The sequence below is a fragment of the Podarcis bocagei genome (genome assembly GCF_964188305.1).
Source record: "Podarcis bocagei genome assembly, chromosome: 7".
NCBI lineage: Eukaryota > Metazoa > Chordata > Lepidosauria > Squamata > Lacertidae > Podarcis > Podarcis bocagei.
The window spans coordinates 11,948,604-11,974,478 of record NC_138132.1 but is presented as its reverse complement, the minus strand read 5'-3'; the positions used below and the strand labels follow the sequence as shown (position 1 = coordinate 11,974,478).

The window sequence follows — 25,875 nt, the reverse complement described above, 5'->3', positions numbered from 1 at the left end:
TGACTATGTTAAGGCAACCCATCTGCCATGCCCTTCTGGCACCTTTGCACCCTTGGCTGCTGGGGTTCCGCTTCCTCCACAGGTGTCCCCTGAATGCCTATCTTTCATTTTAAAAAGAATAAATCAAACTCATTTTTTTAAAAAAGCCAAGGTGTTGTTGGACTACAACTCCCATCAGCCTCAGCCAGAATTGCCCCTGGTCAAGGGTGATGGGAGTTGTAGTGCAGCAGCACCTGGAGGACACCATGTTTACTTCCCCTTTGCTCTAACCTAGACCTTTAGGTTTTGAAGAGGGAGTAGAAAGTGTATATGCAGCCTTAAAAAACCCCAAAAACGACCCAATAGCTCACTGAGAAATAATAAAATTAAACAACTTTAAACAGATTAAAGGTAAAGGGACCCCTCAACGTTAGGTCCAGTCGCAGACGACTCTGGGGTTGCGGCGCTCATCTCGCTTTATTGGCCGAGGGAGCCGGCGTAAAGCTTCCAGGTCATGTGGCCAGCATGACAAAGCCGCTTCTGGCGAACCAGAGCAGCGCACGGAAATGCTGTTTACCTTCTCGCCAGAGCGGTACCTATTTATCTACTTGCACTTTGAACTGCTTGTGCTTTTGAACTGCTAGGTTGGCAGGAGCTGGGACCGAGCAACGGGAGCTCACTCCATTGCGGGGATTCGAACTGCCAACCTTCTGATCGGCAAGCCCTAGGCTCTGTGGTTTAACCCACAGTGCCACCCGCGTCTCTTACATAAATTTACACTCAGGCTCTTCCGAGATGATCCACATCTTCAACTACAGTGGTGCCTCGCAAGACGAAATTAATTCGTTCCGCAAGTTTTTTCTTCTTGCGAGTTTTTCGTCTTGCGAAGCACGGTTTCCCATAGGAATGCATTGAAAATCAATTAATGCGTTCCTAGGGAAACCGCCTTCAGACCAGGTCCGGGGACAGTCTGTCCCCCGACCTCTTCTGAAGGCTGGGGGGGGGGAACAAGGGCTTTTCTTCCCACCCCCAGCCTTCAGAAGGCTGTTCTGAAGGCTGGCGGTGGGAAGAAAAGCCCTTCTTCCCACCTCCCGCCCCGCAAGCTCCGGGGACAGGAGGGCTTTGCTGCCGACCGCCAGCATTTTAAAAGCCCCTGCTGTCCCGGGGCGATTTTAAAATGCTGGCGGGCGGGAGCGAAGCCTCCGCTGTCCCGGGGAGATTTTAAAATGCTGGGGGTCGGCAGCGAACGCTTCGCTCCCGCCCGCCAGCATTTTAAGATCGCCCGGGACAGCAGAGAAGTCTCTGCTGTCCCGGGGAGATTTTAAAATGCTGGGGGTCGGGAGCGAAGCTTTCGCTGCCGACCCCCAGCATTTTAAGATCGCCCGGGGCAGCGGAGAAGTCTCCGCTGTCCCGGGAAGGCAGGCGGGGGGGGGGAGCAAAGACATTTGCCCCCCGCCGGCCTTCAGAAGAGGTCCAGAACCTCTTCTGAAGGCCGGCTGTGGGCGAAAGTCTTTGCTCCCGACCGCCAGCAATTTAAAACAGGTCCCCGGAGATTTCCCTATGGGCTTTCGTCTTGCGAAGCGCCTCCAAAACAGAAAACCCTTTCGTCTTGCGGGTTTTCCGTCTTGCGAGGCATTCGTCTTGCGGGGTACCACTGTATTTGAAGGGCTGTCACAGAGATAATGGAGCAATTTTGTATTCTGTTGTTTCGGAGGGTACAACCTGAAACCAGTGTGTTCAGATGATAAGAATGCAGATTTTAAAAACTAAAAATGAGGCAGAAAGTTCAGCAGTGAAAAAGGCTGCCTCAGAAGGTGGCAGGCTCTCCATCGTTGAAGGTTCCGACATGGAGGCTGTACAGGGCACCTCTTGAGGTTGCTGCAATTGTTAATTTCCTGCATCAGCAGTGGGCTGATCTGGATGATCTCTAAGGTGCCCTTCCAGCTTCCCACATCCCTGCTAAGCCTCTTCACCCCTCTGGCTATGTGGGCTTGCCTTAGAAGCAGGCACTCTTCTCTCTAGCCGGCTCCGGAATACCAATAAGTATGTAGGGCATTTAAAAAACCAAAACAAAATTGAATGCAGAAAGACCCTGCAGCTGAAAGTTGGTCCTGGGGCTCAGCTCAGAGCCCTTTGCTAAAATTAATCCCTAATTAATTTGGAGTAAGGAAAAGATAGTATCTTCCCTTGCAGTGTAAAAGGCCTAGCGTAATGCTCAGGCCTTCATTTGAGTTGGAGTTTGCCAGGGGCAAGATGACACTCTAGCTTTGAGCAACAGGTTCCCGGAAGGGCTGCCATTTCCTTGCTTCCCTCTTCCATTTCTGTTTGCCGTTAAACAAGCAAAAAAACAAAAACAAAACAAAACAAAACCCAAACTCCAGCCCTGAGTGAAGGGATGAGGAAGCATGCAAACCATCTTGTCCTTTTGCTTCAAGGAACGTGCTGGCAAAGCAGCAGCACCCTGCAGGACTGAACCCAGTAACGCCAGCCGATTGACAGGTGGCTGTACTTTGGGGCAAGTGGCATTGTGGGCCAAATCGGACACCCTGACACACTGAGAGTGACCTGTGTGTTGGAGGTTCCCCGCCCCTGAATGGCATCTTTACAAAGTTTAACCTTAAGATATGATGCAGAGATACCCAAATCCACCTTTGCTACTGGCTAGTTTTGCTGCAGAGGCTGGTGCAACTTGGAGGGGGGCAGAGAAGGGAGAATTCCATTGGATCCTGCTTCTTCTGCCCTGGCACCACAGTGGCAGACCCTCCAAGTGTCCCTCTTTTCCAGGGACAGTCCCGGACTTACAGAAGCCGTCCTGGCTTCTGATTTGACCTGTTTCCCCTTAGGACGTTTCTATTTTCACCAGAGAAATGTTGGAGGGTATGGAGTTATATGACCCCGCCCCCTGAGCCAAGGAGATAAGTAACTACAGTCATACCTCATGTTACGTCGGCTTCATGTTACGTTCTTTCAGGTTACGTCCCGCAGCAACCCGGAAGTACCGGAAAGGGTTACTTCTGGGTTTCACCGCTCACACATGTGCAGATGCGCAAAATGACATCACGTGCATGCGTAGAAGTGGTGAATTGCAACCCGTGTGTGCGCAGATGCGCCGCTGCGGGTTGCGCTCCTTTCGTGTTGCAAACAGGCCTCTGGAACGGATCCCGTTCGCAACCAGAGGTACCACTGCATACAACCTTTAGAAGATATCTGAAGGCAGCCCTATACAGTGGTACCTCAGGTTAAGTACTTAATTTGTTCCGGAGGTCCGCACTTAACCTGAAACTGTTCTTAATTTGAAGCACCACTTTAGCTAATGGGGCCTCCTGCTGCTGCCATGCTGCCGGAGCCCGATTTCTGTTCTCATCCTGAAGCAAAGTTCTTAACCTGAAGCACTATTTCTGGGTTAGCGGAGTCTGTAACCTGAAGCGTATGTAACCTGAGGTACCACTGTATAGGGAAGTGGTTTTTTTAATGTTTAATGTTTGATTATATGATTTAATATATGTTGGAAGCCGCCCAGAGTGGCTAGGGCAACCCGGTTAGATGGGCGGCGTATAAGCAATAAAAATTAAGATGAAATAGGACGCCCCTATTTTCATCGGAGAAATGTTGGAGGGTATGCAGCGACTGGGGAAATGGCAGCTGAGTCCTGTTGCGGTGAGGGATGTTCCCTCTTCTGCTAACCAGCAACACGGGCTTGGGCGCTTCCATGTGAATGCAACGAGAGCTTTGCTTCCAGCAGCAATCGGCCAGTTGCCTCCGGGAAGCCCAGGAGGAGGCCTGAAGGCCAGAGCCCTTATTTCTGTTGTTTGCCCTCCAGCAACTGGTACTGAGAGAAACGGTGCCTGTGAGCACTGATCACGCATGCCTCTCGTTTTAGAAATAATCTGCTGTTTCAGCTGGAGGTGTATTTTTCCCTCTCCTCCTGGCTCTTATCTTCAGGAATCTTCCTCCCCGCTATCAAAATCAGCTTGCGAAGTGCAGCACCCCTTTGCCAGCTACTGACCCTTCTCCCCGCCCTCCTCGCCTCAGCCCCCCACTTACAGCACTCTCCCTGCCCCACCCTGGGGGAAAGGAGAGGGGCAGCGTAGTCTGACGCGTCTCCCCTTCGGCGAACCTCAGCTGTGCCGTTTGCCCGGCCGAGGCTGAGCGAAAATAAATATTAATGCTCAAGGTGAACGCAGTGCGAGGACGTCGGGTGGGGAGTGTTGCTGACTCAGCTCATAGCAGGACCAGCGTCAAGTGCAAAGGGGGAGGAGGATGTGCTGGTCCTGCTGCAGCACCAGGCCTTGGATGGATGCCCAGAGCTTGGGGAGTGCTGGACCTGGTGGCCACAAGGGGGTGGTGGGCTGCAGAGAGGAGGTTTGGCAGTCGGAGGGGCCAAAATACTCTTCGAGTCTCCCTCTTTTCCAAGGACAGTCCTGGGTTTACAGAAGCCATCCCAGTTTCTGATTTGATCCCGGAATGTCCCACTTTTCCTTTGTTGTTGTTTAGTTGTTTAGTCGTGTCCGACTCCTCGTGACCCCATGGACCAGAGCACGCCAGGCACTCCTGTCTTCCACTGCCTCCCGCAGTTTGGTCAGACTCATGCTGGTAGCTTTGAGAACACTATCCAACCATCTTGTCCTCTGTCATCCCCTTCTCCTTGTGCCCTCCATCTTTCCCAACATCAGGGTCTTTTCCAGGGAGTCTTCTCTTCTCATGAGGTGGACAAAGTATTGGAGTCTCAGCTTCAGGACCTGTCCTTCCAGTGAGCACTCAGGGCTGATTTCCTTAAGAGAATGGATGTGTTTGATCTTCTTGCAGTCCATGGGACTCTCAAGAGTCTCCTCCAGCACCAGAATTCAAAAGCATCAATTCTTCGGCGATCAGCCTTCTTTATGGTCCAGCTCTCACTTCCATACATCACTACTGGGAAAACCATAGCTTTAACTATACGGACCTTTGTTGGTTTTTCCTTAAGATGTCCCTATTTTCATTGGAGAAATGTTGGAGGCTATGGAATAGGACGTCCCTATCTTCATCGGAGAGATGTTTTAGGGGGCATCTTTATTTTCATCTCCAAGTAGGTTTGGGTATCTCCCAATGGTAACGGTGAGAACTTCTGCCAGTGGTTGTAGACCAGCTTTCTCCAGTCTGGTATCCTCTGGAGGTGAAGTCCGAAACTTCCAGCGGGCACCAAGTCGGAGAAGGCTGGTGTAGACAGTTCCAAGCTGGATAGACCAATGGTCTGGTGTGGTATATGCCAACTTCCTGGTTCCTTCGCTTATGGAACCTCTTTTTAGTTGTCCTCCTTGCTGGTCTCCTGAGCTCTGCAAGAGCAGCTGGGAGAGTGGATTAGGGATGGCGTTGCTTCAGCAGCTCAGTGTGAGACCTTCAACAACATCCCCAAGCCCCAGGTAGCTGGTGGAGTTTGCTGCATGCTGGCACTGTCTGCAGGTCTTCTGCCTTCACCTTTTTATATTTTTTTTTATAAAATTTTTTATTGCGTTTCTTTCCATAGGTTAACAGATTTGTCCACATAGCAACATGCAAGAAACATTTTTTACATATAAAGAAAAGTAAAGAAAAAGAAGAAAAGGTTAAGAAACTTTCATAACGTCCTTTGAGAGTTCGCTTTTGGACTTCCTCGCATCCTCTCGGCATTGCATTCATTACTCTAGCCAGTTCAGCAATTTGTTATCTTGTTTCCCTTCTTATTATACCTTTATATTTATTATGTTACCAATTTCGAAAATTTGTAATTTAGTTTTAACACTCTTAATAAACATAATATTTTGTTTCTAATTTGTCTCGTTTTTTTCCATCAATACTTACTTTATCATTTACTTAAATAAATTGCAGAAGCGTAAGGTTTCTTAATCGTGCGCAATCTTAACATTCAAACAACTTATAATATTTTTGCAAATAGTCCTTAAATTTTTTCCAGTCCTCCTCCATTGTTTCTTCGCTCAGATCTCGAATTCTGCCAGTCATTTCTGCCAACTCCATGTAGTCCATCAGCTGCGTCTGCCAGTCCTCCAGTGTGGGTAAATCTGGTGTCTTCCAGAACTTTGCGATAAGAATCCTAGCTGCTGTGGTTGCATACATAAACAAGGTTCTGTCCTTCTTTGGCACCTTCCGGTCCACCATGCCCAGAAGAAAGGCCTCTGGTTTCTTAGAAAAGGTATATCTGAATACCTTTTTCAGCTCGTTATGTATCATTTCCCAAAAGGCCTTTACTTTCGGGCAGGTCCACCAGAGGTGAAAGAATGTCCCTTCTGCCTCCTTGCATTTCCAACACTTATTATCAGAAAGATGATATATTTTAGCCAACTTGACTGGGGTCATGTACCACCGGTATACCATTTTCATAATGTTCTCTTTCAAGGCACTACATGCCGTGAATTTCATACCGGTGTTCCATAACCTTTCCCAGTCCTCAGACATAATGTTGTGTCCTACATCCTGTGCCCATTTTATCATAGCAGATTTAACTGTCTCATCCTGTGTGTTCCATTTAAGCAGCAAGTCATACATCCTCGAAAGTACCTTAGTCTTTGGTTCTAGTAACTCCGTCTCCAGTTTCGATTTCTCCAACTGGAAACCCACTTTTTTATCCATTTTAAATACCTCTTGAATTTGAGCATAATGTAACCAATCTCGCACCTTATTTTTCAGTTTGTCCTGGCTTTGGAGCTTCCAATTATCTCCAACTCTTTCAATCAATTCCCAATATTTTGGCCAGTAGGCCTCCATATTGGGCCTTTTTTTAGAAATCTTGGCTTCCACTGGTGATAACCACCTCGGGGTTTTGCTTTCTAATAAGTCCTTATACTTCATCCAGACGGCAAAAATTGATTTTCTGACAATATGGTTTTTAAACAGTTTATGAACCTTCGCCTTGTCATACCACAAGTATGCATGCCAACCATAAACATTGTCAAACCCTTCCAGATCTAGGACATCGGTGTTTTCCAACAGAAACCAATCCTTCAGCCAGCAGAAGGCTGCAGCCTCATAGTACAACCTTAAATCCGGCAGGGCAAACCCCCCTCTTTCTTTTGAGTCAGTTAGTATTTTGAATTTAATTCGGGGCTTTTTGCCCTGCCAGACAAACTTAGAGATATCCTTCTGCCATTTTCCAAAACATTCCATTCTGTCCACGACCTGGAGGGTTTGAAATAAAAATAACATTTTTGGCAAAACACACATCTTTATAGCTGCGATTCGGCCTGACAAGGTAAGTTTCAATCTTGACCAAATATCCAAGTCTTTTTTAATTTCCGACCAACATTTTTCATAATTATCTTTGAATAGATTTAGGTTTTTGGTGGACAAAGATACCCCCAGGTATTTCACTTTTTTAACCACACTTAGCTCTGTCTCTTTCTGGTACCCCTCTATCTCTGTAGGCGTCAAATTTTTGGCCAAAACCTTAGTTTTTTGTTTGTTTAGCTTGAATCCCGCCACCCGACCAAACTCCAAAATAAGTTCAAGAACTCTTTTTGTGCTAGATTCTGGCTCCTGTACTGTAATGACTAGGTCATCTGCAAAAGCTTTCAATTTGTATTGTTTCGCTCCGACCACTATACCCTGCACCAACTGGTCCTCCCTGATCATATTCAGCAATACCTCCAGAACAGAAATAAATAGCAGAGGGGATAAAGGGCACCCCTGTCGTGTCCCTTTTTCAATTTGGAGTTCCTCCGATACCACATTGTTCACTATCAGTTTAGCTTTTTGTTCTGAGTAGATTGCTTCTAATCCATTTTCAAACCCCCGTCCCACTCCCATCCCTTTCAAGTTTTTCTTCATAAACATCCAAGAAATGTTGTCAAATGCTTTCTCCGCATCAATAAAGATTAAGGCGGCCCTTGTGTTTCTAATTCACAACAACTCCAATATATCAATAATGTTCCTGGTGTTGTCAGACATATGTCTACCAGGGAGAAAGCCTGCTTGGTCCTTGTGAATTACTTCATTTAGTACATTTTTAAGTCTATTTGCTAAAATGTTCGCAAATATTTTGTAATCCACATTCAGGAGTGAGATGGGACGGTAGTTCTTAAGCTGAGTCTTTTCCCTTTCTGACTTGGGAATCAATGTGATGAATGCTTCTTTCCACGTTTCCGGTGCCCTTCTCCCCTCCATGATCTGGTTACAAACCTCCAACAACGGTTGTATCAAGAAGTCCTTCAAAGTCTTATAGTATTTGGAGGTAAGTCCATCCGGGCCTGGAGATTTGCCCAGCTGCATGTTCTGGATGGCACCTTCAATTTCTTGTTGAGTTATCTTGCTGTTAAGAATTGATCTTTTATCTTGGCTTATTTTAGGTAGTCCATTTTTCCTCAAAAATTGATCTATTTCCGGTTCTTTCTGAGGCCCCTGTGCGTAAAGCTCTTTGAAGTATCTGTGGAAGCACTTTCTTATTTCTTCTGGTTTCTGGACTATTTTTCCTTGAATCTCCAAGTTTGTAACCGTATTTAACTTTTGTCTTTTTTTCAACTGCCAAGCTAGCAACTTTCCACATTTATTTGCTGATTCAAACGATCTCTGCTTCATTTGTTTAATTTTCCACTCAATCTCTTGATTAATCAGTTTCGAATATTGTGCTTGATGGAATTTGATCTCTCTTAGCACCTCTTTTGACTTCGGTTTGGTTCTCAACTTTTTCTCTCCTTCACTTATTTTCTCTAGAATTTTTTCCTTTTTTCCATTCCAAAATTTTCTCTTTATTGTATTCTGTTGTATCAGAAACCCTCTCATTACAGCTTTACTTGCATCCCAGATTGTTCTTTTCTCCACCGTAGTATTCAAATTTATTTCAAAGTAGTCCTTTAGCGTTTTTTGGGCCTTCTTAACAATCTCTTGATCTCTTAGCAAGGTGTCATTCATTCTCCATCTGAAGGATCCAGTTGGGAAAAGTCTCAATTCCATTTTTAAGGCATTATGGTCGGAGCAGGTTTTTGGGCAGATTTCCACTTTTCTTGTTTTCGGGGCCAGCCCTCTAGATATCCAAATTTGGTCAATTCGTGTCCATGACAAGTGGGCCTCAGAGAAGAAGGTTCCTTCTTTACCCAAGGGGTTCCTTGTCCTCCAAATGTCAATCAAGTCCATATTGTCTGTCATTTCAAAAAAGGTTTTAGGGAGTCTGCCGTCTGTTGTTAAGTTTTGATTTTGGGATTTGTCCATATTTGTAGACACCACCCCATTCATATCTCCCATCACAATAATGTTAGAATAGTCCAAATAGTCCATCATTGTCTCATGCAGCTTCTTATAGAATTCTGATTTTCCATCATTTGGCGCATAAACTCCTAATATCAAAATCTTTTCCTCTTGTGTTTGGATTTCAATTGCGAGAATTCTTCCATGATCATCTTTGAATAGAAATTTTGGTGACAGGTTCTCCTTTGCATAAATTACAACGCCTCTTTTTTTAACTTTGTCTGATGAGATAAATTCTTGGCCAAGTCTTTTATTGATTAATACTTTCCTATGGAGCCTAGTCACATGTGTTTCTTGAAGGCATGTTACATCCAATTGTTCTTTTTTTAGGATATGAAATATCCTCCTTCTTTTTTCCGGAGAATTCCCGCCATTTATGTTCCAACTAAGTAGCTGCAGAGACATCCTGTTCTAATTAAGATGTTCTTAGGATGAGGTGTCTTCCTTTTGCTCAGGTCCCGAGGGTGCAGGCGTTGGCCCGCTTCCAGGCAGTATTGGTGCTGGTAAAACTGGAAGCCAATCCACTCCTTTTTGGAGATCTTCTCCGTGGTCGTGAAGGAACTTTTGGTTATCTTCAGGTGTTCTAATTTTAACCTTCCTTTCTTTGTAGGTGAAGGATAATCCTTGTGGAAACTCCCACCTATAGGGAATTGCGTTGTGTCTCAACAATTTTGCTAGTTCTGTATAGGTGGCTCTGAGGTCCAGCAACTGTCTCGGAATATCTCTATAAATTTCCACCCTTTTGTCTTGTATTTCAATTGCTTTTTTGAAGTGAAGACCTAGGATCTTGTCTCTCTCTTCCTTTGATCTTAAAATTATCAAACAGTCTCTGGATCTGTCTTTCCTTACCAATCTTCCCAGTCTATATGCCGAGACAATCCTGAAATCTGTATCTTCCTTTAAACCCCAGAACTTCGAGAATTCCTGTGTCAAGTATCCAATCAAGTCTCCTTGTTCAAGTTCCGGGATGCCTCTCAATTTGATGTTATTCTCGCGATTTTTCAATTCCACCATTGACAGATAAACTTGTTGTTCACCCACCTGTTTGTGCAGGGGCTTAACTTCTCCCTTTATTTCTTCAACTTCTTTTTGTAAAGCTCCCACTTTCTGGATTGCTTCTCCAGCTAATTCCCGATTTTCCGCTGTTGCTCCTTGCAAATTCTCTATGGCTTGCGTGTGCTGGGAAACTTGATCAGTCAATTTTTGAATCGAGGAAGTCGCTTTATCTATCTTCAGAGACTGGTCGTCCACCTTCTGGTTTAAACTTGATAATTGCTCCAATATTTGTTTTAATAGTGTATCTGACCCACCTGCTGCCATATCTTCCTCAGTGGCCTTCTCAGTTATTTCCCCTTGTTCCCTTTGGGTCACCAGTACAGCTGGAACCGACGATCGGCGTCCTTGGGTCAGTGTTGTTTGTACAAATTGTGCTGGTTTTCTTTCCTTTTCTTTTTCCTTGGCCTCTTTAGATTCCTTAGCTTTAGATGCTCTTGTTCTCCCTGCACCACTCATTACACATCTGTCAGTGTTCAAGGTCAGATTGTCTATTGTTCCATGGGAGAGACAAATTCAGTTATAAACAACCAGTGAAGTGGAATTCAAAACAAAAGTCAGTTCCCAGGATTTTATAATCCGAAAGCCCTGTAGGGGGAGTGCCACCAGGTTTCAAAGACAAAGAAGGAAGTAATCCGCCATTAAAGTTCCAAATTATTTCAACTCAGTAAATTCAATAATCCAACAGTCCCTTCAAAGACTCAGAATTCCCCAAAGCACCTTTTAAAGTTCAGCAAAATTTCACAGGAGGTGCTTGCAACAATATCACGTCCAGTCTTTTCTGCTCAAATGTATCAGTTACGCTTGCAAAGTTTTTGCAACTGCCTTCACCTTTTTAAACGCACCAAGGCACAGATGTGCAGCCGCCCCGATCCTCCGCTGTACCTTTGGTCCACCCTTCTCCTTCCCAGTTCTGGAGCAAAAGGAGATTTGCTGGCTCCAGCAGGCAGTGGGCGGAAGAGGACAGGGGGTCGGTGGAGGAATAGGGCAGGAGGCTCAGCACCAAGAGTATTTTAGGGTCCTCCTTTTAACTGGGAGGATGTGCTTTCAACTGGGAGGATGTGGTGCCTCTGTTTGGACCCTCAAAAGCCTCTTCAACAGCAGGTGTTATGCTGCTGTTTTTGGCATCCGTGTGTCTCGGGAGACAGTGGAGTGTGCCTCTGGGGGTGAAGTCAAGCTGCTACATTAGCAGTACCGAAGTCAGCACCCCGGGGTGCAAGCCTGGGCAGTGTGGATGGAGTTCCAGGGCTGCCCAGACAAAAAGACCCCCTCTTGGCCTTGCTGATATGGTCCAGAGGAAAGCAGAGCAAGGCGTTTGGTACCAGCTGGGTTGCAGGAGTTTCTGGAGGGAGGCGTACAAAGAGCCACCCAACCGCCTTAGGGACTCCACTCCAGATCTGTGCAGGGTTTACTTAGACTTTTCTTCTCCTGGCGATATTTCGCAAGGACCAGATTTTTCTTTCTCCCAGACGGGCTACCTTCCCAGGTTGGCGAGCCCCCTCTGCCCAAGCTATACTGCAAGGGATCATTATGGTTGTGCCCAGAAAGAGTTGCTGTGCCAAACTCTGTGTGCCCTAATCCATGTGCCTCACGGGGTGTGTTTCTCCTGCCCCTCCTGCAGGTGGCAGCGCAGAGGCCACGGCCGAACTTTCTCCATGAGGAGGGGTAGAAGATGCCGGCTTTGCCCGTGCTGCTGCTGCTGCTGATTCTCGGCTTCGCCCACAAGAGCCTAGAGGTGCTGTCGTCTCTGCGCATGGGTAAGTGGGGGACGCCCACGGGGTGGGGTGGGGGGCTGATCTACCAGGCTGATGCTGTGGGTGGCTGGATCCTAGGGGTGAGGCAACAGTGGTAGAGGGCAACCTGACTGGGTCGGGTTGGTGCTGGGATGTGGATAGACACTTGGAAAGGATATATTTGTTAGGTATATATTTGTGAGTGCCATCCTTTTGCAGCTTAAAGGGGACGCTTAGATAAACCAGTTTTAGCCTTTTGGTTTAAGTAACTCAGGATGCTTTAAGGAAGACTGGGTTTTCCTGGTCTTTCCCCCTTAAAACAATAATCAGTCTTGTAAAAGTTAAAAATAGCATTTACTCACCCTTCATTCTTTTTTGAAGAGTAACAGATACAGCGGCCGAAACAAAATTAAAAAATTCCTTCCAGTAGCACCTTAGAGACCAACTAAGTTTGTTATTGGTATGAGCTTTCGTGTGCATGCACACTTCTTCAGATACACTGAAACAGAAGTCACCAGACTCTTATAGATAGTGAGAGGGTGGGGAGGAATATTGCTCAGAAGGGTGGTGGGAATGGGCTGATAGGTGTGGTAAATCTGTTGACGACTGTTAAGGACTGCAAATGGTCTTACAGGAAAAAGCAAGGGGTGAAATGGCTAAAAATAGCTTTATCATGTATAATGAGATAAGAATCCAATCCAACCCAATCCAATCCAGAAGGATTTTTTTTAAATTTTGTTTCGACTACAGCAGACCAACATGGCTACCTACCTGTAAGTAGATACAGCAGCTTTGTTCAGGCAGGCTTAAAATGGTAATCCAGCTACAAAGACATAGCATATTTTTCCGTGTATAACACGCCCCTGTGTATAAGACAGGGTCTTTTTTGGGACTCTAAATTGAGAAAATGGAGGGAGATTGCCCAGAGTTGTTGAGCATTTTTTTTGGGGGGGGGGATTGCCAAAAATCACAGGACCAACACAGTCAATTGCCCAGCCAACTGCCACAGCAGCCAATAGCCAGCGGACCTTGCAGCACCCACCAATCACCAACAAAAACACCACTAACAATCTCCTGCTCGCGACAACCACCAATCGCCCGTCCTACCTCCCCACTATCTATGTATAAGACGACCCACAATTTTTTGCATATATTTTTTATTACAAAATAACCTAGTCTTATACACGGAAAAATACGGTAACTTTAGTCTAGCTTAAGATGGAGTCTGAGCATTGGAGTCAGACTCAGCCAATGTTCTCACATTTCTGCTTGGTGATGAAGGTGGAAGAGTCAGAGCAATAGAGAAAAGAGGATGAGCCCAGGCAGGTAGGAGAAGTTATATGGCTACTCACAAACCCCTTTCAGGGCACAGTGGGAATGTCTCTCACAGAGGTCTCTCTAGCAAACTTACAGGAAAACTCTGTGAGCTCCAGCTCCTATCATGTGCCTTTCTAGCAAAACATCACTTGTTGGTTTGAGTGCACTTTAAATATCCGACAGCCGTTTGACAGCTCCATTCTCCATCCTTGAGTCCAGGTGGCTGCAGGGGGAATAAATCAGAACAGGGAAAATGTGGGGAATGGAAAGACATTTCGTGGGGTTGCGCGAAAGCCGCTATTGATCCCATTTGATTGCCTTTCTGCTCTGCTTTCCATTCAAATGAACCCCAAAGTGGCTTACAAGCAATAAACAGAAGCAGCACCGACAGAACATTATATAGTTACAGCACAACTCAGAAAATATAATTAGCAGATAATCAATAAAAACAATTACACAACAAAACTGTAACAAGTACGCCAAAGACCATTACATTCAGAACGGCTGCCACTGCTGCCACCCCCAGCTCAATCGTCTTTCGCTCTACACAATCCATTAAATCACAGAGTCATAGAATTGTAGAGGTGGAAGGGACCTCAAGGGTCATCCAGTCCAACCCCTTGCAATGCAGAAATCCCAAGCAGACCATGCATAAGAGATGGCCAACTGACCTCTGCTTTAAAATCTCCAAGAAAGGAGAGTCAACCACCTTCTGAGGGAGTCTGTACCACTGCTGAACAGCTCTTACCATCAGAAAGTTCTTCCGTATATTTAGTTGGAGTCTCCTTCTCTGTAACCTGAACCCATTGGTTCAGTTCCTACCCTCTGGAGCAGGAGAAAACAAGCTTGCTCCACCTCCCATGTGACAGCCCTTCATAAAATACACACCTAGCATACAAGAGGACCAAACACCCACAGCAGAACCACACTGTAACAAGCACCCTGTCTCCTACGCACCAAGGGTGCAATAGGATTGATCAATGTGATTTGCAGGTGAGCACCTTCTGCAGATACCATCTAATCAGGAGGTCCCTTCCATACGATGCAGGAACTGGGCCTTTAGTGTGGTGGCTCCTACCCTTTGGAACTCCCTCCCACTACACGTCAGATGAGTGCCACCTCTATTTTCTTTGGGGCATTTATTGAAGTTCTTCCCTTTTCAACAATCCTTTTCAGTAGGGATCACCGTCCTGATTTGCTCATGTATTGGATTCAAAATTGTTTTTACATACGAAAGCATTGTTTGATTCTTCATCACAATAGTTTTTGCGTATGAAGTTGTGTGAAGTCCCCCCCCCCCCCAGTTGCTGATGATTCTGTTGCAAAATTGCTTCGAGATCTTTAAAGGGAAGCGGTTCATCAATGGTTCGCCCAACCCCCTGGAGCAGATTTTGGGAAAGATGTGAGGGAAGGCAGTGTGTGTGGAGGGGAAGCCTATTGTAGAAGCAGAAATCCTTGTGCTGGTTGGATGCTTACATACTTAGCATTCTGTGGGATGCCATCAATTTTGATTTTAATTAATTCTTATGATGTTTTTATAATGTTGCACTATTTTAGTGTTGTTAGCCGCCCTGAGCCCGGCTTCGGCTGGGGAGGGCGGGATATAAATAAAATTTATTATTATTATTATTATACAACCCATGACCAACATATAAATGTGTGTCCCATGGGCAAAAGCCCTACCCTCACTCAGGCTGCTGCACCCCCAACTCTCGCTCTCACTGAGGGATTGAGATAAACTCCAGACCCGTTATGTACTGAGTTGAATAGGATCCAAAATGCAGCAGTCTGATTGGTCCTAGAACAATAGGACCCAGAATGCAGCAGTCTGATTGGTCCACAGGAGCCACCCAATCCAGCTCCAGGTGGAAGTGAATCTGCAACCTGACTTGCCTACAGGAGAATCCTGGAATTGGCCAATCACCTGGGGCCCACTGTGTAAATAATGTATATAAAGCAGACATTCTGGGGGAATTTCCATTCCTCCTCACCACTATGAGCTGAATAAAGAGCATGAAATCCACTCTCGACTGAGTATATTTCAAGACCCTTTCCCTCGAGACCCCACACTGCACCACCATTCAACACCCCCCAAACATAAAACAACAGAGGCAGTGATCTATCTATGCCCGGCAAATTGGCAGCAAGGCCCACCCTATCACTGTTCCCCAGCAGTTCTTCTCCGGTGAGAGTTGAAAGGGTAATGGCCCCTTCGGGCAGGATTAGAGAGGGCAGGATCCATCCATAACAGACAAACCTCAGCTAGGGATTGCTGACTGTGTGGCTGCTGTACGTTCGTCTCCCGAAGCTGGAGGGAATGGTTGGGTTTTCCATCCTCTGCCAGAAAAGTGGGGAGGGGGCTGCCTCTGTGATCTGAGAAAGGACCAGTGGGCTCTGGGAATGGGAGTGGTCCTGCCTGCCATCTACCTCCTCCTCACTCTGTGCTGCCCATGCAGAGCTAATCAGGGAGGAAGGTGGGGGACAAACCCAAAATCTGTTGGCTGTGGCTCCAGCGGCCGTGGTCCTCTCTGCCTTCCGCCCTGCCAATTCCAGCAGGCACCAGCTGCCGCTGCCTGGAGGGAGGCGAAGGGCCATGGCTCAGTCCCGTCTTTCAAGCAGAAGGCCCTGGGTTCAATCCCAGACATCTCCTGGTATGGCTGGAAGAGATTCCTGCCTGAAACGATGCCAAGCCACTGCCGGCCCAGTGTAGACAATCCTGAGCTAGATGGACCGAACGGTCTGGATTGGCACCAGGCAGCTTCCGATGTTCCTCTGAGTAGCAGCCCATGACCCTCCGCTTTCCTGCTGCTTGTCAGTTACAGATCCTGGTTCCCTGGCATCAGCTGCCTTCTCCAACGCGAGCACATCTGGTGGGGCTGGTTTCTGTGTAGCAGCAGCCGTTCCTACTGGCTTCAGGCACTCCTGAAGCGCATCATGTGCAGATGTTAGGAGGCGACAGTGCTTAAGATTGCACCATCAAAAAGCCACACGCTTCTTGCTTTTTGTTGTTGTTGCTGCTGCTGCATGATAGCTGTTATTTTCTGGTCAGCTGGCAACTCTACTATGGTGGAGGCAGGGTTGAGATGCCATGGGGAAGTTGGCACAGGGTGCAGGCGGCATGCTCTGAAAGCTAAGCTGGTCTGGGTCTGGTCAGCGTGTCAGTGGGAGATCTGAGGACCCCCCTGCAATGCAAGGAATCTCAGCTGAAAGCATCCATGACAAGTGAAACAAATGGACAAATGAACGCGAGGCCCCCATGGCAGTTTCTCACCAAACCAATTTAATGGCGCCTCCAAATCTGCCATTGAAAAGGTATCACTGGCAGTGTGCATTCTGGCAAAAGAACCTCACATTGGGCAAAAGATTCCTGCACTGCAGGGGGTTGGACTAGATGACCCTTGTGGTCCCTTCCAACTTTAAAAATTCTATGATATGATTCTATGTCAGTGTCAGGTGGGGCCAAGGATTAAAATAGGCAGAGCAAGGCATTAAACTGTAACCGTACAGTAAGTGAGCTTCTACACACGCTGGCATGTGTCTTTCTATCCACCCAGACAAGCGAGAGATGTTATTAGAATTTAATGACGCATTCTAACCAGGCAAAAAATTAATAATAATTCAGGGTGTGAAATAGGGCCAGTGTGTGGCCTGAACCTATTTTTGAGGGCTGGATAGAGAGTCCCGTTTGGCCTCTGAGATTCCCCTACCCCTGTGTTGCGGGAAGCACATATCATGTCCATGCAGTACTGTACAGTGGCTAGATGCAAAAATAGGGCAGGGCTTTTGCACCTTTAATAGTGGTGCAAACATGGGAAATTTCAGCAGGGGTAGCAGGCATGACACAACTAAAGGTACAGGAGCCCTGTGCCCTTTTGCATCTGGCTACCCTAAGTGCCATAATGGAGGCACCGTAGTAGCTACAGGTGCATCAGGATGCTCTCAAGGAAGGTGTGAAGGTGCTTTCCCTTCCTTCTTCCCTTCCTTTGTAGTTGTAAGTACACTGCCTGCACTCCCAGAGCTTCCACTTGGCTGTCACGGTTAATGGTCATTGACAGAGCTCTCCCCCTTCATTACAGGAGTCCTGGCAAAACGTGTCATCTGCTGTCATTGCTCTCTGTGGAGCTAGTGATGTTGATTCTGGGGGAAAGGAATGTTTTGGGATACGGAGTAGTTTCCTGACACTCTGTGCTCCTTAGGAAGGCTGGCATAGTTTAAAAAGACTTTGCGGTTTTAGTTGGCAGGCTTAAGCCAACCATTACGCCAGAGATATTGTTGGACTCCAAGGCCCATCAGCCCCTGCCGGTATGGCCCATGACTAGGGTTGATGGGAGTTGGAGTTCAGCAACATCTGGAAGTCCGCAAGAGTTCCATTCCTGGTCAAAGCCCGTCACTCTAGCCCAAAGGTTCTCAAACTTTTTCCTCTGTGCCACACTTTCAGAAGAATAATTCGCTTGCACCACACCAAATTTTTATCGATAATAAATACAAATGGAGGACCAAATATTGCATGGTGAGATTCAGAGTCAATACAAGGGCATTAAAGGAGGGCAGCTTTAAAAATCAGGTTCGAGCCAGGCATGCCTTTGACGTTGCAGGGGCTGGTCCTTTGGGGCTACTGGAAAACTGCCCCACCAATCTCCTTCTGCACTCAGCAAGCCATTGCCTGCCATCTCACTTACAACATGCCCAGTTGCCTGTTCTTCCACTGTAGTTTCAGATTTGCCCTTGTAGAATTGAGCAGGGAGGAAAAATGGGGACAAACCCAGAATCAGATGACTCTGCCTGTCATCAGCTCTGGCTGGAACGTTGTTTAGGGGTTTTTGTTTTTGCTGTGGTTATTGACATTATTATTATTTTATGTATCCTTATTTTAGATCTTATGATTTATGTGGAAATTGTTCAGTTTCGTTGTGTACTTGCTTATTTGTTGTTTATGACAACTTTTGGTATGCTTGTAATTATGCGATTTTTTTATATGCTGCAAGCCACCTTGAGCATGGCTTTGACTCTGGAAAGGCAGCCTACAAATAGAATTATTGACTGGTTGGTTGGGTCCACCTCCCCTCGGCCTCCCTGTTTTCAACCCTACCAGACCCAATGGGCATCAACCACCACTGTTCCTCACTTTCTTGAGGATGAGATGAGAGATGGAAGCACTGGCAACAAGGATGATGGCTGAAATCTTACCATCCCTTGAATCTCCCTGAGCAATGGTATCGGATCCTTGGTGCGATCCGTCATCCAGGTCGATAGCGTCTCCTTGGAGATGAGAAACTGACACCCTAAGCTCCTCCAATCCCATCAGGCCTGATGGGTGTGAAAGCGTGCCATTGGCCACCTACGTTTTACCCTCCCGGTCCCAATGGGCAGAAGGCACCCCTGTTTAGGGACCCCTTGGGTGCTCATGAGTGATGTTTGCAGAGGAAAGAATTTCCGCCATGAGCAGGCCGGGCCGCAGTGACTGACGTCTTGCTTTTCTTCACCCCTGCCTTGCTGTCCCCCATGACTAGCCGCCATTTTGGACGACCAGACAGTGTGTGGCCGGGGGGAGCGACTGGCCTTAGCCTTAGCACGTGAGCACATCAACAGCATCATCGAGGTGCCTGCCAAAGCCCGAGTCGAGGTGGAGATCTTCGAACTGCAGCGGGACAGCCAGTACGAGACCACCGACACCAGTAGGTTGTGTGTGTGAGCGCGTGTGCGCGATACTGGAGTGTGAAAGGATCTACGAAGCTCATGAGGGGCAGGGGAGGGGCTTACCTCACAAAGAATATTGTAGAGTTGGGAGAGGGTTCCCAAAATGGCAACTGAGATGATCAACAGGATGGAGAGACCCCCATGAGGAAAGTTCGCAGCGTTTGGGAGTTTTTAGTTTAGAGAAAAGGCTAGTAAGAGGGGCCATGATAGAAGTTTGTCCACTTATGTATGGCATGAGATAAGTGGACAGAGAAAAGTGTTTCTCCCTCCTTCATAACTCTCCCCTACTGTGGTTTCCAGTATTCAGAAGCATTACTGCCTCCAATTGTGGAGGAATAATAATAATAATAATAATAATAATAATAATAATAATAATAATAATAATAAAAAATGATTTATTATTTATACCCTGCCCATCTGGCTGGGTTTCCCCAGCCACTCTGGGTGGCTCCCAACAGAATATGAAAAACCCGATAAAACATCAAACATTAAAAACTTCCCTAAACAAGGCTGCCTTCAGATGTCTTTTAAAAGTCAGATACAGTGGATGCTCGGGTTGTGAACGTGATCTGTGCAGGATGCACGTTTGCAACCCGCAGCGTCTGCAACCTGCAGCGGCACGTCTGCGTATGTGCAAAGCGCGATTTAGTGCTTCTGCGCATGCGAGACCACCGAAACCCGGAAGTAACCCGTTCCGGTACTTCCGGGTTTTGGCGGTCCGCAACCCGAAAAAACCCAACCTGAAGTGTCTGTAACCTGACGTATGACTGTAGTTGTTTATTTCCTTGACCTCTGATGGGAGGGCGTTCCACAGGGAGGGTGCCACTACCGAGAAGGCCCTCCGGCTGGAAGAGCATAGCCATCATGTTTAGTAGCCATCAATAGCTTTCTGCTCCATGAACTTGTCTTTTAAAGCCATCTAAGTCAGTGGCCGTCACTTCCTCCTCTGGGAGAAAGTTCTATAGTTTAACTATGTGCTGTGCCAAGAAATACTCTCTTCAGTCTGGCCCATTCAGCTTCACTGGAGATCCACGAGTTCTGGCGTTTGGATAAAAGGGAGAATAGCTTTTTCTAAGTCACATCCTCTACGTCCCGAATCATTTTATAAACTTGCCCTGTGTCTCCTTTTCCTCCAAACTAGAAAATCCCAGATGCTGTCACATTTCACCATAGGGGAGGATAGCTTTTGGTAGAAGATGAACTGCAGCCCAACAGAAACAGCGCTGTATGTAGGTTGTGAATACAGAGCAGAGTGGGGGACGGGATGGGACAGCACCTTCTTCCATTCCCTGACCAGGTGGGAAGAGCTGCAGACTTTGAAAGGTGATGCAGATGGTTTGGTCAGAGGTCTGGGGCAGCAGGGTAGGTGGACAGAATTACAGCCAAGGCAACTTAATCACCCACATGGCCATCTGTGAGAGCCAGCGGGTGGGGACGTTTGTGTGCATGTGACCAGGAGGAAGCAAAAAGGCAATTTCCCTGAGGTTAAGTGTGCAAGGCCATGTGGCTTTGCTCAGGTGGTCTGGGCACAAGTGTGAGAACAAGCTGAAGAGTACAATAATAATAAATCTGTATAACCTCTTTCTCCTGTTCTCTTTGCCCCTGCACTACAGTGTGTCAGATCCTGCCCAAAGGCGTAGTTTCTGTCCTGGGCCCAGCCTCCAGTCCGGCTTCTGCTTCCATTGTTAGCCACATCTGCGGGGAGAAAGAGGTAATGTCACCTCCATCATCTTCATCACCTTCATGAGCCATAAAGCAACCCTGTAAGGTTGGTCACTATTATATCGCAGCTTCGGAGGCTGAAAGGCAGTGGCTTACCTACAGCCACCTAGTAAACTTATGCCAAAGAAATGTTCCTGGTCCACAGCTCAGCTACCAATCACATATACTCTAATGACATTATTATTACTGTTAAAATCATTACCTGCCCTTCACCGACGGCTCCCAAGGCAGGTTACAGCAAACGAATTAATTCATTAATTCAAATTAATTCAACTGTTCTGAATTAATGGTTGCCTAGGAAAGCCTGCTTAAAACTTTCGGGGTTCTTATTACAGACCCCATCCTTCTCTTCATCTCTGTCCTAACTCCTACTTGAAGCTCTGGCTGCTTTTTAAATTTTTCTCAACCTCTTTCTGCAGTCGGTGACAGAAAGGGGAGGAAATCTGGTTTGGTAGCCCACCCAGTATATAATAGACTTCCCAAAAGGCTTTGATTGCTTTAAGCAGTCTATGGAACTGTAATTAATTTGCTGCATGTAACACTTGTCACAAGAGTTTTCTGTTCTGCAGAAGCTGATCTAGATGAGGACAGCCTCTGTGCTGACTTCTCGGCTGCAGAGGAGGACATGGTGAGGCTTGTGTCAGCCCTGTAAACAAACGGTTTCTTTCTCTGCCCTAGATCCCCCACGTGAAGGTGGGTCCTGAGGAGACCCCCAAGCTGCAGTACTTGCGCTTCGCCTCCGTCAGCCTCTACCCCAGCAATGAGGACGTCAGCCTGGCCGTATCCCGTATTCTCAAGTCCTTCAACTACCCCTCGGCTAGCCTCATCTGCGCCAAGGCTGAGTGTGAGAAATTGTGGCTGAGCTCTTTGGCGGGGAACGGAGAGGGAGAAGTGGGAGGGGCCAAATGCCGTACTTGTGGGGCGGGGCCAGTGGGTGGCCAATCAGATTTCACAGAGATGTGAGCCGTGGGGATGGAAGTGGTTCTCAAACATCATACCTCTGGCTTTATTGGGGATCTTTTTAAAAAATAAGTGTTTTTAAATTAAAAAGTGGTACTTCGGGTTACAAACTTAATTCGTTCCGGAGGTCCGTTCTTAACCCAAAATGGTTCTTAACCTGAGGCGCACTTTTGCTAATGGGGCCTCCCGCTGCCACTTCGCCACCGGCGCGCGATTTCCGTTCTCATCCTGGGGCAAAGTTCTCAACCCGAGGTACTACTTCCGGGTTAGTGGAGTTTGTAACCCGAAGCGTTTGTAACCTGAGGTACCACTGTACTTGTTTAGTGCCATGCCTAGTTTGGCCCCAGTGACTAGAGGTGAAGAAAACGGAGCTCCTTCACTTCCTTCAAAGCTGAATGCTGGCAGACTTGGTCAGGGATCCCACTGCATAGTTTTGGCACCACCACAGAGAAGACCCTGCTTGGATTACCTGAAGCCCTAGCCTCCTTCGAAATTAGTATGCAAAGCAGGGCTTCCTATACTACAGTTCTGGGCACAAGAATATATATATAAAAGCAGAGGTGTTTGAATGCTTTTATGTCCTGATCGGATGGTTCCCGGGCCAAGTCCTAAGCTCTGAAGCCAGGCGGGTTGGGTTGGGCTCTGGCTTGGGCGAAATGTTGGCGCAACCCCTTGTTCCTTTCGCATCCACCAGGCCTGCTGCGATTGGAGGAGCTCGTGCGTCAGTTCCTCATCTCCAAGGAGACGCTGTCGATCCGGATGCTCGATGACACCAACGACCCGACGCCGCTGCTCAAGGAGATCCGGGACGACAAAATCTCCACCATCATCATCGACGCCAATGCTTCCATCTCTTATCTCATCCTCAAGAAGGTGAGGAAAGGCAGCGGCAGGCATGGGTGTGGGCTCTGGGGTTCAGGAGGCTGCCACAAAACCGGAAGGCAGCGGCAGGCCTCCACTCAGCATCCCACGGGTCGCCTCAGCTTCTGTCGGGTTTTTGCAAGCGTTGCCTCTAAGTTGCTCGAGGGCTTTTGCAGATACTTGAAAAGAATCCTCGAAACACCCCCGTCCCGATCAGCGCCCCCCCTTTTCCCACCCCGCTTTGAAGAGCTGCTCGTGGGAAAACGGTTGCTATGGGCAAAAGTCTGCCGCATGCGGGAGACCCTTGAGGTAAAGAGAAGCCCCTGTAGCAGGGTGGCTTTTTGCCTCGAAGTGTGGACGGTGGCGGTGGAAACGATCGAGTTTTTAAAATATTCCTTTAAAGCGGTTTGCAAAAGCCCGTAAGGCTTGTAGTTTGTAAGGTGAACCGGGAGAAGGGGTGGTGGGATGTTCAGCCATCTTAGTTAGGATTTAAGCAACACCAGATTTTGAAATAAGAATGCAAGGCAGCCACAGCCAAATTAAAATGGCAGAAGTGGAAACACAACTATTGCTGGGATCATATAAACTCCAGTTACATTGACATGGAGTGGGGTGTTTAATGACAGGAAGGTTTAAACACAACAGAGCCCGTTTCTTGTAGGGAAAAGATGCCCAGCACTGGTTAGAGCAAGTGCAGGGAATGTTTGGCTCTTCAGAGGTTACTGGACTACAACTCCCACCATCCCTGGCCATCAGCCATGCTTGCTGGGGTTGATGGGAGTTGTAGTTCAGCATTTGGAGAAAGGGGGTAGTTCTTTTAGTTGCAAGTTGGAAGCGCTTCTTCTAGCAGAGCGTAGTTAAACTACAGAATGTTCTCTCAGAGGAGTCAGGCATGTCCGCCCACCTGGGTGTCTTTAAAAGGGGGTTGAAAGGAGATTTTGCTTTAAACGAGATTTTGCTACAAAATGAGATTCCTCTGTATAGTATGACGAAATGAGATTTCGCTTAAATAGCATGACAAATGTTTGTGATTTTATTAGGACCCGTAAGAATTGCTTAGAGGGTTTGACCAAAAAAGAGGCAGCAGTATACAATTTTTTAAAAAAAAACCAAACAGATTTTTAAAAATAAGATGCACATGCATTTTAAGGGGCAATTTTCCTTTTAAAAACAAATGTATATTTTGAACTGATTTTATGTATGCTTGAGTTTGGGGTTTTTGGGGGGGCAACTTGTTTTTGACTCCTACTGAAAAATCTCTGTGTCTGTTTTATGGTTTGTGTAAACCGGTTCACATTTTCTAATAATTACGTTAATAAAAGAAAGGGGGGTTTAGAAAAATTCATGGGAGATAAGGCTCTGGGAATCTACTAGCCATGATGGCTGAGATCTGCCTCCACGGTCAGGGGCAGCGATGCTTCTGAATACCAGCTGCTGGAAACAACAGGAGGGGCCTCATCCAGCGCTGCAGCGAAACCAGAGCTGGTGAATATGGAAGGTCTGCTATTGGTGGGGGAGCTCAGAGACCCGAGGATCCTTCCTGGAAACTGATTCTCCTCCTTCTCCTTTTCTAGGCTTCAGAGCTTGGGATGACGACCGCGTTCTACAAGTACATCCTGACCACTATGGTTAGTGCTGAGACCATGCTATGCAGGCAATGGAGCCCCTTGTGTGTGTCTGTGTATCTTTGCGCATGTTCAAATCCCACCCTGGTTTGTGCACTGGAGAGGAGCCGTAGCTCGACAGCAGTTAAACGTGTGTTGTGACGCAGATCTCTCGCCCTGGAAGAGCTTCCTGCTAGTTTAGAAAACGCAGAGCTGGACAGTGGAACAATAGCATAAACCAGTGTCACATCAGCTGAGATTCCTGCACTGTGTGGGGTTAGGCTAGATGAACCTTGGGGGTCTCCCTTCCAACTCTAGAATTCTACAATTCTATATTTTCAGCCTGGGTGGTTTGTAGGGATGTCAGAGAGTTCTGCTGAAAAGGATAATGGGGTGGAAATTGCCACTATTCTCTCACCCATTCCATGTCCGGAACAGAAATCAGTCCAAGGAATATGGTAAAACTCTACTTCCAATACCCATTCCACATATAGCTCATTCAAACTTCTGCTTGTCTTGCCTGTTCTCACCCTCCAACCCCTGTTTTTTACCGCTGAATTGGAGCAACTGTGAATCAGGTTTTGTGCAGATGGACATTTGCTCGCGTTCAGTGCTAAAGAGCAGGTTTTCCGGGGCAAACTGCAAACCCCTCGGACCCGTGCTTTCTAACTGGCCAATGGGATCAAAAGCCATTGAGAGTTCAAATAAAAACAATAGGTTCACATTTTTCCCTGTGTCCTTCTCCCAATAAAAGTCGTCATCCGTCAGGAAGACCAAAGCTGGTTCATTCCTATAAACAGATCTAAACCCAGATTGAAACGGGTTAAGATCATTTGTTTCATCCTAGAGTGCTTGCGATCGTCATGCCCCAACCCTCTCGGCCACCTTTCCTGTTTCACCTCTGCACATGCTTGCAGGCACCCTCTTGTCCAGTCAGTACTTGCAGAGAGCCCCTCTCCCCTCCCCATAAAACCCAGACCTGTCTGGTATAAAATACAGGAGAGCAGGAGCAGAGCTATAGATGTGATGCTGCCAAAAACGTTATGGTCGTGGTTTATTTTAATTATCGCTTTTTGGCTCAAAGGCTCCCCAAGCAGCAACTATAAAATACAATGCAAAGTAAATATACAATCACAGTGCAATGAATCAATCAAAGCAAGATAAAACAGCGAAATTACAACGTACCTGTAAATCACGCTAGCTATACATTAGGAACGCACCAATTAACCCTCCTGTAAGAAACGGGGGGGGGGGGAGATCTATCAAGTTACTTCTATCTCCCACCTAGAGTGTGTACATCTTCCTGTGCCCAGTTTCCTCTCTTCATTTCAGAAATTGAACATTTTTTGTGGGGTTTGCGTAAGAGAAGGGGGTAATTGGATCTGAGGGCAGCTTTTTTCCAGCTGCAAATCTGTGTTGGGGCTGCAGCTTGCATCTCATTCCTCCCTCAACTGACCCCTGCTTCAGAAAAGGGAGTCCTTGTCCCCTGCTGTAGCGAAACATTGGATCTGGTTCAGCAATTGTTTTAGCATTGACGAAGGGTGACCCTGCCACAGAAATTCAGCTGGAGGGTATGTTGGTGTTTTTTTATATATATGCTGCTTCTCACAGTGAAGGGATGCTCAGTCTCAGTTTTTTGGGTTTTTGTCCCTTTTTTGTTGGAAGGTGAAAAGATTGGAGATTTAGAGCGGGGCAGTACAATGATCCAGACAGAATCATTTTGCAAGCCAGCTTCTGTC

At 46.9% G+C, this 25,875-nt stretch overlaps 1 protein-coding gene across 2 annotated transcripts in view; it reads left to right on the top strand.

Moving 5' to 3' along the window:
• GRIK5 (glutamate ionotropic receptor kainate type subunit 5) overlaps nucleotides 1-25,875 on the top strand; it is a 109,036-nt gene that overhangs the window by 37,863 nt on the left and 45,298 nt on the right. For both annotated transcript variants that reach the window (XM_081200207.1, XM_081200206.1), the window contains exons 2-7: nucleotides 11,864-11,999; nucleotides 18,803-18,967; nucleotides 20,603-20,700; nucleotides 21,390-21,555; nucleotides 22,366-22,544; nucleotides 24,107-24,160. In XM_081200207.1, the coding sequence (XP_081056333.1) occupies nucleotides 11,915-11,999; nucleotides 18,803-18,967; nucleotides 20,603-20,700; nucleotides 21,390-21,555; nucleotides 22,366-22,544; nucleotides 24,107-24,160 (747 nt within the window). In that variant the 5' untranslated portion in view covers nucleotides 11,864-11,914. The remainder of the gene's footprint in view (nucleotides 1-11,863; nucleotides 12,000-18,802; nucleotides 18,968-20,602; nucleotides 20,701-21,389; nucleotides 21,556-22,365; nucleotides 22,545-24,106; nucleotides 24,161-25,875) is intronic.